Consider the following 17,225-nt stretch of genomic DNA (forward strand, 5'->3'; position numbering starts at 1 on the left):
TATATATATATATATATATTCTCTATCATATCAACTTTTAGTTTAAATATATATATATCTCTATATATATCTATAGATATATATATTCTCTATCTATATCTCTCTATCTATATCCCATCTCCCGCTCCTTTTGGCCACAAGAGGAGAACTTTATGTACTTAAAAATGTTGCCTTTCACAGGGAACAATTCATCACCAATTCTCCTGCTATATATGCAGCTGACTTTTCCAGCGAGATCTGCTCGTAACAGCATGGAGATAAAATAAATGGTTTGCTCGACAATTACTTCTTAACCTAGCTTTATTGTTCCTGCGAATGATTGTAGCGGTGAAAATTGCTGAAGGAATTATTGATTATCTCCACCTTCACAACCGTTTATGCTAGAAAACCAAACATGCTAAAGATTTCTGCCAGAATGAAGCTACCAGATAGCATTCGGTAAGAGGAGAGTTGCATAAATAGAGTGATTCTATTAGGCCGATTTTTGTCACATTTTAATGGATATCTGTGGGGTTTCCGCAAGATCTTTTTCCATTGGACAGCCTGCTAACATGAGATTTAATGTGACAAAGGCAGAGGCCAGTAGGGTAATAGAAATCTGCTACACCCAGTAGCATGCAAGACAGATTCCTGCACACTAAATGACCACCTTTGCAATCCATTACATCTTTCTATAATGAGAACGGAGAAGGCAAATCGGACATGAAATGTTATATTCATTTATAGCAACCAATGCAGGCCATGATTTTTGTGGTTTTTTTTTGTGTTTTTTTTTCTTTTGAGGTCTGTGAGAAGCATTCATATCTGTGGCACAAGGTTTCAGGTTACATTTTTTTTTATTCTATTACGTATGCTGGAAAATATCTCATCTTAACCTGCTCCATATTTATGACAAGCTTGTATTTAGGTGGATCTGTGCAGGGCTTTTAAATTAATTTCCCTTTTGTATTTATTTCAATTGTGTATATGGGCAATTCCAGTATTATAAATATTGCGTAAGATTTTTGCCAAGGATTCTATCTGTGCTTGCTCCTTCCTCCTCAATTCGATTTCTTCCCAGCATAGATTAGAATGAAAATGCTTTCATCTGTACCAGAGCTCTGGAACATTCACTTATCAGAATTCTGTATTGTGACTATCTATCAATTTAGATGGAGAGTAAAAAGTAGGGGATGGAAAAGAAACATTTTGCAGGGGCTAGGCCAGTGATTGCTTGATTAAAAAATGTCTGCTATGAATGGCATTAGGGTCAGTTTTACCCTGTTGTGTGCTACCGCAAGAATGTTAAAAACCTTGTCTAGTCTCTAAAGCTTTAAATCCAGCAGTAGAAGATGGCATATACTCACCTCCATGTCTCCTACCTCTTCTCTGTTAAAGCCTCTTGGACATTCAGCATTTCTGGGAGTTTTGCATGCCTGTGTCCCCTGACGTGTGCCATTTTTTTTTTTTCTTTCTTGCTAGTACATCACAGGACACAGGGAGTTCATTCTTTAACAAATGTGATATGCAGCTACCTTCAGGTGACACTGGCAAATCAGTCAAAGATGTAGGGCAGCCCTGTCCCACACACTTCATTTGTAAAATCATAAAACAGGAATTGAATCTGATAACACACAGACTATTTTTCTGTGATTTAATTCTTTAGTCAGCGTTTAGCCTTCATTTCAAATGACATATAAAGTGCCTTGTGAAAGTATTCACCCCCTTGGTTTTTTTCCTGTATTATTGCCTTACAACCTGGAGATTAGATGGATTTTTGGAAGGTTTGTACCATGTGATGTACACAACATGCCTACCACTTTGTAAGGGCAAAATACATTTTATTGTGACACAAACCAAAATGAAGACAAAAAAAACCAAAACAATTCTTGTTTGCATAAGTATTCAATACTTTGCGGGTTCGCCATTTCAGAAAATACAGCTGCAAGTCTCTTGGGGTATGTCTCTATTTACTAGCTTAGCACATCCTGCCACTGGGATTTTTGGCCATTATTTAAGGCAAAACTGCTGCAGCTCCTTCAAGTTGGATGGATTGCAGTGGTGTACAGCAATCTTAGTCATGTCACTAATTCTCAATTGGATTGAGACTTGGGCTTTGACTAGGCCATTCCATGACATTTAATGGCTCCCTTTAAATTTCTCCAGTGTAGCTTTAGCAGTATGTTTAGAGTCATTGGCTTGCTGGAAGGTGAACCTCCAACCCAGTTTCAAATGCGTGGCAGACTAAAAGAGGTTTTCTTACATAGTCAGGTTGAAAAAAGACAAAGTCCATCGAGTTCAACCTATAGAGATACGGAGAATTGTCCTGTATTTAGTAGGGATGTGCCATAATTTCGGCCGCCGAAACAGTTTAAAAAGCCAAAAGTACAATTTATTTTCGCCGAAAATGCGGTGCATCTCTTGTTTTTCTCTTCCCTGCTGGGCACTGCTTAGTATCCACTCTGATCCCCACTGCTCCCCCCTCCTGTGTTGGCAGAGGCCGCAGGGATCAGTGGGGACAGAGCAGCGCCCAGCGGGGAGGAAAGAAAATTTCAGGATGTCAGGCGGGAAGGAGAGCGTTGTTGTGGAGCTCTCCTGCACCGCACCACTCGACTTCCTGTGACAAGGAAATCAGGATGGAGAGTGGTGCAGGGAGGAGACAGCTGTCACAGAAGGCGGTGTGGGAAGGAGATCAGCGGTGTTTCAGGAGTCCGAGCTCTCCTCCCCGCACCTATTGCTCAGCCTCCTATGACAGGTGAGTCAGGGTGGACGGCGGTATACACACACTCGGCAAACAGCTAACCGCTGAGTGTAAATAACTGAGGATATAGTACATTTGCTGTGTCCCTAATTATGAGTGAATAAGAAGTGCTCTAGATCACTTCCTGTTCATTCATGATTGTGGACATAGTAACTCATACTATCTCCACAGTTTATGAATGGACTGGAGCAATCAGTATAGTCTCTTCCTGTTTTATTCATAACAGGGGCTGCAGAAAAAGGTTTAGGACTCAATCACTTTTACTATTTTAAAAGGGAAACATCAGGGGTCTGTTTAGACCCCTGGTATTTCCCCAAAGCCCCTAACGGTTATGTTTCTATCTATCTATCTTTTTTTTTTTTTTTTTTTAAAAAAAGCTTAGAAAAAAAAGCTGGGGGTTTTGGTTTAAAAAATATTCTATCTTGGTGCACCTTTTTAATATTTTAGTGCCATGCATTTTTTTTCCTTCAATCCTGTAACAGTTTTCCAGTCCCTGCCAAGGAAAAGCATTCTCACTGTATGATGCTTCCCCCACCATGCTTCACTGTGGGGATGGTGTTCCCAGAGTGATGGGAATGGTATTGGGATTGTGCCACATAGAGTTCCCCATAATGGCCAAAAAGTCTCATCTGGCCAGAGAACCTACTTCCATGTGTTTAGGAAGTCTGCCACATGCTGTTTGGCGAACTCCAAATGTGTATTCTTATTATTTATTTATTTTTCTTTTAGCAATGGCATTTGTTGGCGACTCTTCCATAAAGCTAAAAGTGGTCCATTGAACAGATACCTCCATCTCTGCTGTGGATCTTTGGAGCTTCTTCAGTGTTCTCTTTTGGGGTTTTTATTGCATCTCTGATCTGATCCCTTTTTGCTCGGTCTGTGAGAACAGATGTATTTATAGTGACATCATGTGGCAGATCATGTGACACTTAGATTGCACCAAGCTGGTCTTTTTTCAACTAATTAAGCGACTTCTGAAGTTAATTGGTTGGTCCACATATTATTTTGGGGTTTAATAGCGGAGAATTAATACTTTTTCACACTCAAGATTTTGTTGTTCTTTATGTCATACTTATTTTGTGTCACAGTAAAAATTATTTTTCGCACCTACAAAGTGGTAGGCATGTAGTGTACATCACATTGTAGAAAGCGCCAAAAAATCAATTTTAATTCCAGGTTGCAATGTAACAAAACAAGAAAAACACCAAGGGGGGTTAATAAGACCTTCAGTCCATTTACAGTCTACTTTTATTTGCTATGACCTAGAAGTGGAAAGCGATGGCTAACAATGGATCAACAGAATGAAAGTGGACGGTCTTTCTTCCACTTCCCATTGGCTGCAGTGTAAATATTTAAACATCTGCACAATTAGAACTGCAGTGTCTTGTATTTTTAGAACAGGAAAGGGAAGGAAGACCTTATGAAAATGTTTATAGGGGCTAAGTTAGGGCCTATTCACATCATAGTGTTGCATTAATCGCACAGCACACCACAGCCTTGTGTTTGTGTGTACCGCAATACCTTGTTGCAGTGTGTTGAAAAAAAAGTGCATGTACTTTTTACTGCAAAGTACAGTATTGCCATACTGCGCGATGCTTTGAAACACATGACTGCTGGGAGATGCATTAACGTGCCAATAAGTGAATAGTAATGCACACGGTAATGCAATTAATGCAACCCTATTATGTGATGCAACGCTATGGGGTGAACGGGCTCTAAAAAAACCCCCAACTGTGCTGAAGTTTGTTCCTGCTTAATAAATTGGGGGGTTATGGATCTTCAACCTGATGAAAAAAATGTCTGTGTTGTGGTCCTTAGCCTAAGTTTTAGGATGTTTGCTGCCTGCAGTAATATATGTATTTTCTCGTTTACAGGTTTTGAACTCACCTTTTACTCTGGTGTGTTTGGCACTTGTATTGGAGCAATCAACTGGTTCGGAGCTGATGCTAAAAGTTTAATTGGGCTTTCCGGAATATTTGTTGGCCTTGGAGAAGTTTTAGGTTGGTGTTTTTCATACCAGTTCTTATTTGCTTTAAGCGAGTGGGCTTTATGAGCTTTATCTCTAAATGGAAAGCTTTCCAGGAACTCTGTCACTGATGGAACAAAAAAGAAAAGGTACTTTTTCTGAGTAGACAAAGAAAGTCTTTAACCTATGGGTTAAAATGCGGCCCACAGGAGGATTGGACACTGGCTAATGAAAAAAAACTGTAGGATAGCCCAGAATAAACCCCTCTTAGTACCAGCATGCCTCAGTTTTTGCTAGTGTCCTAGGAGGATGGACATTTTTTGTACAAAGTTCCTTTTAAAGGTTTACACTAGTTTTTTTATTTTTTTTATTTACATATCCTTCATTCTTCCTTATCTTATTCCTTCCCCCTTCTCGCTCCTCTCGCGCCTCCTTTCCCCTCTGGCTCTTCTCGTGCCTCCTTTCCCCTCTGGCTCTTCTCGTGCCTCCTTTCCCCTCTGGCTCTTCTCGTGCCTCCTTTCCCCTCTGGCTCTTCTCTTGCCTCCTTTCCCCTCTGGCTCTTCTCGTGCCTCCTTTCCCCTCTGGCTCTTCTCGTGCCTCCTTTCCCCTCTGGCTCTTCTCGTGCCTCCTTTCCCCTCTGGCTCTTCTCGCGCCTCCTTTCCCCTCTGGCTCTTCTCGCGCCTCCTTTCCCTCTCATATAACTTTATACACTTTTTGGTAATTGTCACAGGTTCACTTTAAGAAAACTAATTTGACTTTCAGACTTAACCACCTTTGCTGTGTTTTCTGGACATTTTCATTAGTTCACAGATTGTATTGACTTGTTGCATAGAAATGCTCTTTTAAATACGAAAGCTAAGCATTTTCTGGAAGCCTTCCAGCTGTGTGAAAACTCATTCTTATACTGCAAGCTGATTAAAAATTTCCCTGTCTACTTTATAGGTGGTGCAGTCTTTGGATTACTCAGCAAGAATAGTCGCTTTGGCAGAAATCCAGTCTTTCTATTTGGTCTTGTTGTTCATTTTCTAGCTTTCTACCTGATCTTCCTTAGTATTCCTGCTGACGCCCCTATCGCCTCTCGTGATGGAACATACAGTCGGGCATATGTAGATCCTAGGTAGGAAATTTACTTTTTCAAATACATTTAATTTTATAATATTAAAACATTTTATTTTATAATTTTACATTTTGGACCTTTCTCACATATTATTTAGAGACCATCAATGTATTTTGCAGCTCTTTATAGAGAGTAAGTCACTTCAGTTCTTGTCCCAGAGGAGCGAACAGTCTACTGTCCTAACTACAGTCATGCATACTCTAGAGCCCCTTTGGTCAGAAGCCGCTTAAGTTATTAATTGGAATACAGAAAAACCCACACAAACCCATAGAGAATGTACAGACTTGATGCTGATAGTATCCCTTGAATCTAGGATGCCAATACTGCAAGACACAAGTGTTAACCATGTATCCTGTATGCATAGTTGTGTAGTATTACAAGCAAAAAATAAAAACCTCTATACCTGAACTATTAAAGGAGAACTATGAGGTGAGTGCTTTTCAAGGCTTTCTCAATTCTGAATTGAGAAAGCCGGTGGATGACTAGTGAAACGTCTTCAAGAAATATACAGCAAGTCCAGTTGCCTTGACTTATTTTTCTTTTTACAGATATTAAACAGGATGAAGTACAGCTTCTGTTCTGAGTAGTAGCTAATTAGATGTTGGCTGTCATTTTTTGGGCAGCATTGACGCCATCTCCAGTCTTAAAAACCCAGCAAAGTCTTAGCTATGCATCCCAAGAGCCCTAACATTCCGTAGACTCAGTGTTGCAATAAAAAGCTAAACAAGTTATATAGGTACAAAATAGAAATGTTAAAGCAACTTGTATGTACATAATATGGAAGTTCAGATAAACCCAGTTCCCTGAAAGTAATTACTTGCCTCTCCTGCTTGTGTTGCTTAATACTGCTCCATTTCAAGAGGAATAGCCGGATGCGATCTGTGCATAAATGGACACTTCTTCTAGTGTCCCATCTCCCATTGCTCTCAGTGGTTCCTTCCGCTGACCCCATTGTCTTTTCTATGTTCTGTAGTGACATGGGGGTGGCTGGAAAGAACCACTGAGTATTGTGGGGTTGTTGGTTCCTGCACAGACTTAAGCTGGCCATACACCTTACAATTATCTGCAGATTTTCTATGGTCAGATGGAAAAGGTGCAACTGATTCCTCCATCTACACTACACTGTGTGGATGGAGTAATCTTCACCTGGGCCAATCTGTTGCACTTTTTCCATCTGACCACAGAAAATCTGCAGATAATTGTAAGGTGTATGGGCACCTTTTAAGCTGGTTATCCCATTTGATTGGCACTGTGTTCAGCCACAGGGAGGTAAGTATTTAACTTTAATTGGACTTTATATTGCTGACAGTCGCTTCAACCATTTGTCTTGTAATAGACTATCTTGAAAACTTCAGGAGCACTTAAATGCATAGCAGTTAAAAAATATGTCATAATATCCATTAAGGAGTCTACCCAGCAATCAGATCTGAGCTACTGCAGTAGTCATAAGAGAACACTAATCTTTAAGCAAGCTGTTCAGAATCGAAAGGAAATGTGTACCAAATAAAATACATGGATTACCATTGATGACATTCTGAAAATTCTAGTCGCTTGACTGTTTCTTGCTTCAATATTCTGAGTCACTGACCCGGAACAAGCATGCAGTTGAAGAAGTTCAGGTAAAGTCCAAACTCCTGATTTGCATACCGGGGTCAGTGACCTCAATAGTGAAGCCCAAGAATTGGCATGACATTCAAGCCACTTGCATTTTCGGAAGACGTGGTTGGCAGTGGATGCCTCCATAGTCCTCTCAGCATTAATAAATATATATATATATATATATTGGGTAGTAAGCCGTATTAGTCCAGTAGACAAGATGTCAAAAAAGACAAAAACGCAGTATTGCAGTGTGCAATGATACCTTTCTTATTGGACTAACAAAATATGTAAAAGACAAGCTTTCGAGAGTGAACCTCTCTTCAGGTCAGAAGCAAAAAGGTGCCCATACACCTTACAATTATCTGCAGGAATGAAGATAAAGTAAAACCCTAAATGTTATATATTTTTTGAAAGCAGAAACCCTGTGGAATAAAAATTTTAATGCTATACAATCTTAGTGCCACTGTTTATCAATCTTATATTTTCACTTTCTAAAATTCAAATTGGACAATGTGCCAAGTAAATAGATACGAAACATGTTAAGTCTTAAAATTGCTGACCACAAGTCGCGACCCTATGTGGTATCCCAAGCAAAGTCACGTGTGTTATGGCACATTGGCAGTGACAGGTCCTCTTCAAGGAGACCTTAGGGGTCTAAAACACCCCTAATGTCACCTTTGTACAGTATTTAAATGAAGCTTCATGACCACTGTGGCTGGGTTTCGTCACTTCCCGCTAAATTCACTGAGTCTCTGTGTGTGTTGTAAATTAACCAAAGCTCCCTCCCATGATGGACTACATTCTCAATACAAATTAGTAAACTGAACATGAATATGTAGCCCATCACGAGAAAATTAAAAAGCAACAGATATGGAAGTGCACTACTGGTGTATGTACATACTGCTGGGTGCTGTACACTGGGGAGTGGTGTGCAAGCTTCTTCAAAACAGGAGAGGAACCCTTAAAACAGGGAGAGCGCAACTACCTAACAGGGTATTGTAAAGCCTGATGTGACTGGCTAAAAAACTGAGGTAAATGGGCCGTTACTTACAGTTGGGATGTCCCACAGTAGTATGACATCACAGGTCTCTTGGTGTTGTCAAGTCTCCGGCAGGCGTTGGGTGGCTGCCGGACTGAATCTGGGGGGTGTGATCTCTCGCCAGCCCACATACTCGGCTGGCCAGGCCGAGCCGCGGCAGCTGGAGAAGGAGAGAGGTGGATGTCGGCCAGCCGAGTACGTGTTATGTAGTTGCGCTATCCAGTTAAGTGTAAATCTGAAAGTCCATCACGAGAGTGAGCTTGGAGTGGTGGCTACTTTACAACACACACAAGGACCATGGGAAACCAAAGTAGCCACCCTCCAGAAGGAAGGACAGCGTCAGCACCAATTCAGAGATGATTTGAGGATCTACAGCCGAGTGATACACAAATAAGGTACATTTTTGTTAATGGTTAAGGTCCTTGAATGTATTTTTAAGATTTAACTGCTGAGTTTAGTGTCCTATTAAGGTTGCTGTGGAGGGCTAGGACCAAAGACTATCCACTGAGTAACTGTAGGAAAGCTGATTATTTTCAATCTTGCTAGCAGAATGTGTAGAAAACTCAGTTATTGTTATTCGGCAAACATTAGTTGCAACAACAGCAGCAGATTGCGAGGAGGTTTATTGAAGGCAATCAGTTTAGGAAATCAATAGGTATATTCAGGTTAAAAATGTAGCTTTTCTTTTTTATTTAAAGAGCAGCTGAGTCACATCTAACCATTGCTGATTTGTTTTTTTTGTTTCCTGTAGCAAAATCCTGTCTATGTTCTGCAGCTTTCTGTTGGGTTTAGGAGACAGCTGCTTCAACACTCAGCTTCTCAGTATTTTGGGAACTCTGTACTCCGATGACAGTGCTCCCGCTTTTGCGATATTCAAATTTGTGCAGGTAAGAAATGTGAGAACTCGCTCGTGTATGTATAAACCTGCATGAAGATAAATGCTATACAAATATTTTTCTCTGCCGGTTTAAAGGGATGTGTAGTGGTTTTGTTTTTTCTTTCTTTTAAAGACTAAAAATGAAAATTGTTACTTTTTTTTTCATCAAAGATATATAAATATTAAATATTATTTTCTATTTTTTTTTAAGCCTCTAGGTAAAGCTTTAAATTACTTTTCAAATTTTCTGGTATCTTTCTATAACAATCCTGTTTATATTGCTCAGTAGCTAAAGCTGAAATTTATACACACAAGTTAATGAGTCAGAGCAGTGACTCCGCCCTCATCAAATGTGCCCATTCAGAATTTCAGTGAGAGACTGCTTGCCTGGAAGATGAACAATCCTGTGTTCTCTTTAGCAACCTATATAGCAATAGGTAAACAGATGTAAAATCTCAGAATTGAACCAGAGGAAATCGGTTTCCCTTCAATAAAAGTAACAAAAAATTCTAAATGTTATGGTATGGGGTAACCATTCTCTAGACAAACTTTCTAGAAGTTCTAGACAATTTGTATAGCGCTGACAATTTACGCAGCACTTTACATAGTGGCTTATTATTTATTTATTATTATACAGGATTTCTATAGCACCAACAGTTTGCGCAGTGCTTTACAATATAAGGAAGACATTACAATCACAATACAATTCAAGACAAGATGGTAAGGAGGACCCTGCCCATTCACATCAGTCCCTGCCCTTAAGGAGCTTACAATCTAAGGTCCCTATCTCACATGACTACATACAGGGCAGATTTAGACAGGAGCCAATAAACCTACCAGCATGTCTGTGGAGTGTGGGAGGAAACCGGAGTACCCGGTGGAAACCCACGCTAGCACAAGAAGAACATGCAAACTCCTTGAACCAGAGACCACCACTGCTGCAAGGCAGAAGCGCTAACCACTACACCACTGTGCTGCCTGCTACAGAGCTGCTGCAGGCATATAGGGTGGATGATGCCTAAGCTGTCATCATGTTAGCCACACACCTAGCAATTTTCAGGTAATTCCAACCACATCCATCTGCTTTCAACAAGCAAAAATGTATTTATTTTTAAATGAATGGATGAAAAAAACCTTCCACCAATACTTTTAGATCTTTTTCGGTATTCATAGAAACTCTGTAGGTTACATATGTGCTTTTGCTCATTGGTGCAATTGTAAACTGGTTGAAAGTAAGAAATACTGTCATATTTATGGCTAGCATTAGGCACTGCTAGTCTGGAGGCCTCTGTACGGTGGTGTTAGAGACATTGTCACTTTGCCCATTTAGGGCCCGCCCAGATATAGAAAATCTCTATACCCGTCAGTGCCATCCAGGGGTGCTAGTGCCGTGCAAATGTCATCCCACCCAGCTTATTGCTTTATAACTTATATAAACGAGCCCATGAGTGATTTTCCGCAATCATAAAATACCAGGTGATCCTGCCAGTCCCCCTTCCTTCTCTTGTAAACTGACCACGCCAAGTATGGAAGCATGTCCGTGGTTGTGTGGTCAGTTTACTTCCCGGGCTTGCTGTAAGGAGGTGCTGGACACTGTGCTGACACACGACTTGCCCAGCCCTGTCTTACCAGGAACAACCCCTCCCTGTTTGTAACCGACCATGCAAGCCACGGTAGCAGATCCATCCTAGCATAAATGTAAAGTCTGAATACAGGTGCCACCCACCTCATGCAGCCTTCCACTATGTGAGTGAAAGCGATTTCTGGCAGAGATTGCCTAGGGATGTCAGTCATCTTTGTATCTCTGCCTACACCCCAAGAACACATGTGCATTGAGATGAAGTTCTTGTTACATTTGTGACTTCTGCAGAAGCCACAGAGCATCTTTAGTTTCTGCTCCAAGTAGAGGAAGGCGCCCATGCAGTCACATGTCTGCCACAAAAAACACCATAACGTGTTATTTCCTCTTTTTTGGGGGGCTATGGGTTTACTAATGTTGCCTAGTGCCTGCTTGTTATAATAACACCTTTGCATTTGCATATACTTTAATTGGTGTATTTAGAAAAAAAAGAGCTACTAGTTATGTACAACTGCATGCATGAATGGGCAAAATTGAATCTTAGTCTTTTTTAATTATTTTTTTCTCTGCAGGTTAAAGGTTATTCATTCATACGTAGTAAATCGGGAACATACCACATCATGGCCACTAATTGGAGCTAAGAATCATAGGAAATGCCTATTTCTAACTTGATTCTCAACTCCCTCTATTGACCATAGTATGGTATTTTACTGATTTACTCAATTCTTGATTTAATGAGTAACATTCAACCTGGAGAGAAAAAAGCCTAACAACATTCACTTCTGCCCCCTTCACACGGAACTAGGGATGCACTGATACCAGTTCAGATACCAGTGCGGATACTTGGCATTTTCACAAGAACTACCGGGGTTGCAGCTGGGACCTGGCTCCACCACTGTCCTGAAATCATTAGTCTGTATTGTTTTAGAAAAACGGTCACATGACAATAAACAAAAATGTATCAGTACTTGTATCTGTGAGTACTTGGACAAATATCAGTACTTGGAAAAATGGTATCGGTGCATCCCTTATATATATTTATAAAAAAAAAAATAATGCATTAAAATGGGGATGTACAAATCCCAGGAGCTCTGTGTGCTCCTTGAAAATGAAAGCTGCCTCCTAACTTTTTAATTTTTCTCTAGTCTTGGAGCTGGAAAAGTATCTGTACTTTGTACTGATACTTGGTACTTGGTATCTGAACATCCCTACACAGAACAAATGTGCATGTAGTTTCACAGAACGAATAGCTCTGCAGCCTTTTTTAGAAATACCCCCCTAAGTGTGATACCTCTTCCAGGTATGCATAAGCCTGAAGTAGGCTATACATGCAGCAAATTTCATCCGGTTCCTGATGAACCAACCGAAATTTGCACAGTGGGTGCCGCTGTCAGCACCCTTCTGCCTTGCATCCCTCAATCAGCTGATCTAAGGCTGGGTTCACACCTAGGCGGATTGAATATTCGCGTCTGTCGCGCGGTTCGCGTTGCGCGTTTTTATCGCGATTCGCTGTAAAAAAAAACACGCGTCAAACGCGCGTTTCCGAGGGCTACTTGGCTGTTTCCCAATGGAAACGCCCGACCGAAACGCCCCAAAGAAGTACATGTACTTCTTTGGGCGTAGGGCGGTTTCCCGCTCGTTTGTACTCACGGAAAAACGCCCAGATGGGAACCATGCACATTGAAAATAATGGCATTTCCCTGTTTGAGCGTTTTTCCGCGAGTACGAAAGCGCGGAAAAACGCCCAGGTGGGAACCAGGCCTGAGGAGCCAGTTGGAAAATTCTCGGCTGAAGGGAGCTAACAGCCAGTCATCTGGAGGCTCCGTTCAGGTCTTCTGACAGTGGCCGCTGTCAGAATGAAATAGAAACGGCAGGGGATTTTACAATCAGTAATCTGTTATATTTTTATTTTTCCATTCAGCCCGCAGGTTGAACGAAAAATATAGAACCATGTATACCCGGCTAAAGGTTCCTTTTACTATGCAAGGGTATCTCTGAGCAGTGTCCAGCTTTGGCACAAACATTTACTAGGACAGGTAGAGTAGGCATATAATTACTTATTTCCACTGCTGTAGCACTTTCATTGTAAAGAAATGTGATTATCATATGATTAGAGTACAGTTGCACTTAGAAATATTTTGGATAGAAAGGTCTAACTGATGATCGAATACATTTGGATTATACATAAGCAATCAATGTGGAATTTTACATTGTGAACGTAGTAATCAGCCAGTCACTTCGTGATTAACACGTATCTGTTAATGATTTTTCTGAGTACACATATTTATAGAAATGTTAGTGATTCATGAAAAGCAGATGTACGGTAATGAACTATGTCAGTAACACTCTTGTCTCTCCCCCTGTTATTCAGTCTATCACCGCAGCTGTTGCATTCTTTTATAGCAACTACCTCCTCCTGCAGTGGCAGCTGTTAATCATGGTGATATTTGGATTCTTTGGCACCATCTCCTTTTTCTTTGTGGAATGGGCAACGGTCAGCTTGGATCCACAAGAGACCCGCTACGGCAGTATTTGATGAAGACGCATTGCACGGCAGCTGCTGGTTAACAGAGTGAAGAGGCTCAGAATTTGTCTGGCACTTGAGCGGTTAATTAAACATTTGGATCTGCGCTGGCCGCAGGGCATTCCCTAGAGCTACTCTGTACTACTTTTCGGATTCGGGACAACATTGACGTGACCATAATGCACTCCATCCCCAGCGTCTTCTGGGGCAGAGAAAACATATGGCAGTGGTTCACAGACATTGCCGGTGCAATAGCTGCTACACTCCTTTTGCCTGCTGTTATTACTTGATCATGTTTATCACCTGCCAATTATGAAGTCTGATTATTCACATCCCTTTGATCACTGAATGCAATGAACTTGATCAGACACCACACTTCTTGCCCTTTTTACCATGTGATATTTTAATGACCGTTTTATAAATGGGAGTGGGGCTTACCACACATTGACTATATAGCTAAAAAAAAATACTTGACAGCAAATTTGCTGTTCTATCCAATTTTGGAATTTGTGATGGTTCCCCTTAAAGAATGTATAGTTAGCTTTTTATTTCGGCCGTCATCCAAAGTTTTTGATATGTTTTTACACTGCTCTTGCTATTCTGTAAATTGTTTGCACTCAGGTCTTTTTAAAAACTGCTAATGTGATGTATTTGTTTTATATTTCGATGAAACCAGCAAGACCACACTGAGCTTGATGGCCTGTTGTTTTAATAAAGTGTCTGATGAGAAGGGAGGGTGATGTGCATAGCAGCCAATTTGCTTCTAGCTCTCATTCTACTACTATTTAGTGCAAGACCACACGGGTTATTGTCAATAATCTCAGTCTCACTAATATTAGCAAACGATTCATTGCTACACAGATGAAACAAAAGGCTCTCCACTGGACGAGCTACACAAGTAGCGATTAAGCACCCAATGCTATGGTATACCAGTTCACACAGTAGGGAACCATTCCATCTCCATAATGATTAAGCGATAGTCGAGGGATTGAGTTTCTATAAATGAAATGTGTGCTCCCGCACTTAAAGCCCAACTGTAGCTTTCTGCAAAATGTAATAGAGAAATGTCTTGTGTGTTCTTCAATTGAGCCCCAGCGCTGGCCCAAAAGACTGCATCCCCTGCAGCAGGCTGAAGATGAGGACTGTTCTCTGTATGACAACAGTATACTATCACCAGTGTTCAACACACCCCATGTTCAGTCACAACTACCTCGAGCATTGCTGATTGGAAAGCAGTATTTCTCACTGTGTTGATCTATATTTTGTTGAAAGCTACAGTTGGGCTTTGAAGTATCAAACTGCTTTTTTTTTTTTGGTTGAGGCTGGAATTACCTATAAGTACCTTTTTTATATCTCTTAGGTTTTTAGCACTTAGGTCTGCACATCTAGTGTGGTCATTATAAAGGGTTTCCCACTATTCTACTTGAAATTTTAAATTATAGTTTTAGAACTTGACTGGCCCATTTTTTCCCCACTCAGCGGGGGACTATAATTTTGATGCATCTTGTTCTGGGGGTCCAGTTTGGCACTAGTTCTGTTGCTTTCAAAAACGACATTCCCAAATCATTCCTATACAACTTGGTTCTTGAGAGCCTAAATCTTTTTTTTTTTTTTCGTGGCAATAAGAAGCAAGACTTACTACACTAAACAAAATTACCTTATGGATGAAGTTCTTGGCCTGTATGCAGACCTTGGAAACTTGATTTAAGGTGCCCATACACTGTTCTAATTTTGTTAATGTACTAGCTGAAATTTGCACAGTTTGTGGGGCTGTCTGCTCCCTTTCAGCCGGTGTTCCCTGATTAGCTGCTTGAAGGAGTCGGCTGGAAAATATTTGACCGATCATTGCTGGCAGCAAATGATTGCCCACCCTGATCAGGTATTCTGATAAGTGCTAGTGGCACCTGTCAGAATACAATGTAAACAGCAGGATTCCTCGATCGACATGCTGTTTGTGTTGGTGGAGGAATTGGGTCACAGGTTGAATGAAAAAAAATTGATAGGTGTATGGGCAGCCAAGCCAAGGGACTAAAAAAACGATCCGGGGACCATGTGTGAGGTCTTGATCTAAAGGCTTTTTTTCCTAATTGGAAATACTGTGGTTGCTATGGATAACGCCTGATTCCTTCCCATCAGTCACTTTCTATACATGAGGCCCAGTGTAAGTGTTTGGATTCCATGATCTAATAGTTTGTCTTGGTGGGTGCATTTGTCTCGCTTTTCTCCTATTCTAAAGATCTATCAAAGGGTCCCTGTGGGTACCACAAAGGAGAGATGACAAGCTTTTATGTTCCATTCATCTTCTAGGTCACATTTATGTATCTTTGCTCTAGGAAGGCTTTTGAAATCCAAGTTGAAGCTGTAAATCTGCTTATCTCCTCTGTGCCATAGGCAAAATACAAGAAGGTGTTTATCACCTGAGGAAAAAAGTAAAATTCTGCATTATAAATACTAGTAGTCATCACTTTAGGCATATGACAGAGGGCAAATCAAACCATTTAATGCCGATTTTATGAGTTTTAGGGATTTACTGCTAAATAAATTAGTGCTGACCTGCACAAATAATAATTGGGTTGCACAAGAGCCTCATTTGAATGCTCTATAATGTTTCAGGCAACAGTTTCAACATGTTCATTTCACATTTGAGGATTATCAGGTTGCATTGCAAAAAACCCTTTTGTCTTAGTTGGCAAAAGTGTGAATAACAAGGGGACAATGTTCCCATTGATGTTTCTAAGGGACCCCATTGTGTTCCTATATCAGAGATCCCAAGCTGATCAGGAAGATCTCTATATAATGTGAAAATTCTTTGTAAAGCCGACCTAGACACAAGTGTTATCCTAAAGTGCCCCATGGGCTACTCTCTGCTTGTAAATAGGCATCATCAGTTGCTTGCACACATTTTTAGTTTCTTTTCAAAGAGTCATAGGGACCCTAAAGTCCAATCTACCCCTAAAGCACTCCATTTTGCAAATTATGATCAGACCATGTTTCTACTGCGGTCTTCCGCCCTCGCTGCCTCTTTGTTGGTCCATAAATGTGATTGATGTCTGGACCAGCATGGCGATCAGTATGGGGTGAGTCACAGTTCAGCCATGCAATGTCTGGTCATATTTTGCATGATAGACTAACTGAAACCCAAGGATGAACTAGTCGATACTACACTAAAGGATGTAAGGGAATTTGAAGGCATTTTGTGGGTATTGTTCCCAGGCTTGCTAGGGTGCACAAATGAAGAGCTAAAAAGTATTCCTGGAGAAGATGCTGCTATTGACTTCCTCCAGTCCCCAGCATGTAACCAAACATATGTATTTAGTAATTTCTACTAAAGGAGAGAATCAGTCAGTCTGGACTCCAATCATCTCTTTTTAATTAGGGCTCATGTGCTTAGCGCTGCAAGGAGTCTGGTGCAACATTTTTCCAGGATAGTTAAATATTTCAGCTTTTCTTTTGCTCTCTATCCATTCTCGAACATTTTTCCAATTTTGCCTTAAAGGGAACTATAGTGGTTTTAGGACAATTTTATGTGAAGGATAAATGTACTGTTAAAATACATTTGCTGTTTTAATAATATATCCATGGAGACCAATGCCTGTGTGTTGTTTTGTTTGTATAGTGTTGAGAGGCTCAATGTAATGCAGAGAGCATCATAATTGCAGACAAGGACCAAGACAGGTTGGTGTGTGCTCCATAGACCTGTTAGATTTAATGCCAGGAGCCATTAATTATTATTTCTATGTTTTTCAATTTCATATGATCACTGAAGAAAAAAAGGCAACTTCCA

General features: G+C 40.6%; 1 protein-coding gene across 3 annotated transcripts in view; it reads left to right on the top strand.

The window, feature by feature from the left end:
- Positions 1-13,961, top strand: part of MFSD11 (major facilitator superfamily domain containing 11) — a 45,396-nt gene extending 31,435 nt beyond the window's left edge. For all 3 annotated transcript variants that reach the window (XM_018555684.1, XM_018555683.1, XM_018555685.1), the window contains 4 exons: positions 4,615-4,740; positions 5,649-5,823; positions 9,213-9,348; positions 13,289-13,961. In XM_018555684.1, the coding sequence (XP_018411186.1) occupies positions 4,615-4,740; positions 5,649-5,823; positions 9,213-9,348; positions 13,289-13,453 (602 nt within the window). In that variant the 3' untranslated portion in view covers positions 13,454-13,961. The remainder of the gene's footprint in view (positions 1-4,614; positions 4,741-5,648; positions 5,824-9,212; positions 9,349-13,288) is intronic.
- Positions 13,962-17,225: the final 3,264 nt, after the last annotated feature.

This window comes from Nanorana parkeri, unplaced genomic scaffold (genome assembly GCF_000935625.1).
Source record: "Nanorana parkeri isolate BGI_ZX_2015 unplaced genomic scaffold, ASM93562v1 scaffold209, whole genome shotgun sequence".
Lineage (NCBI taxonomy): Eukaryota > Metazoa > Chordata > Amphibia > Anura > Dicroglossidae > Nanorana > Nanorana parkeri.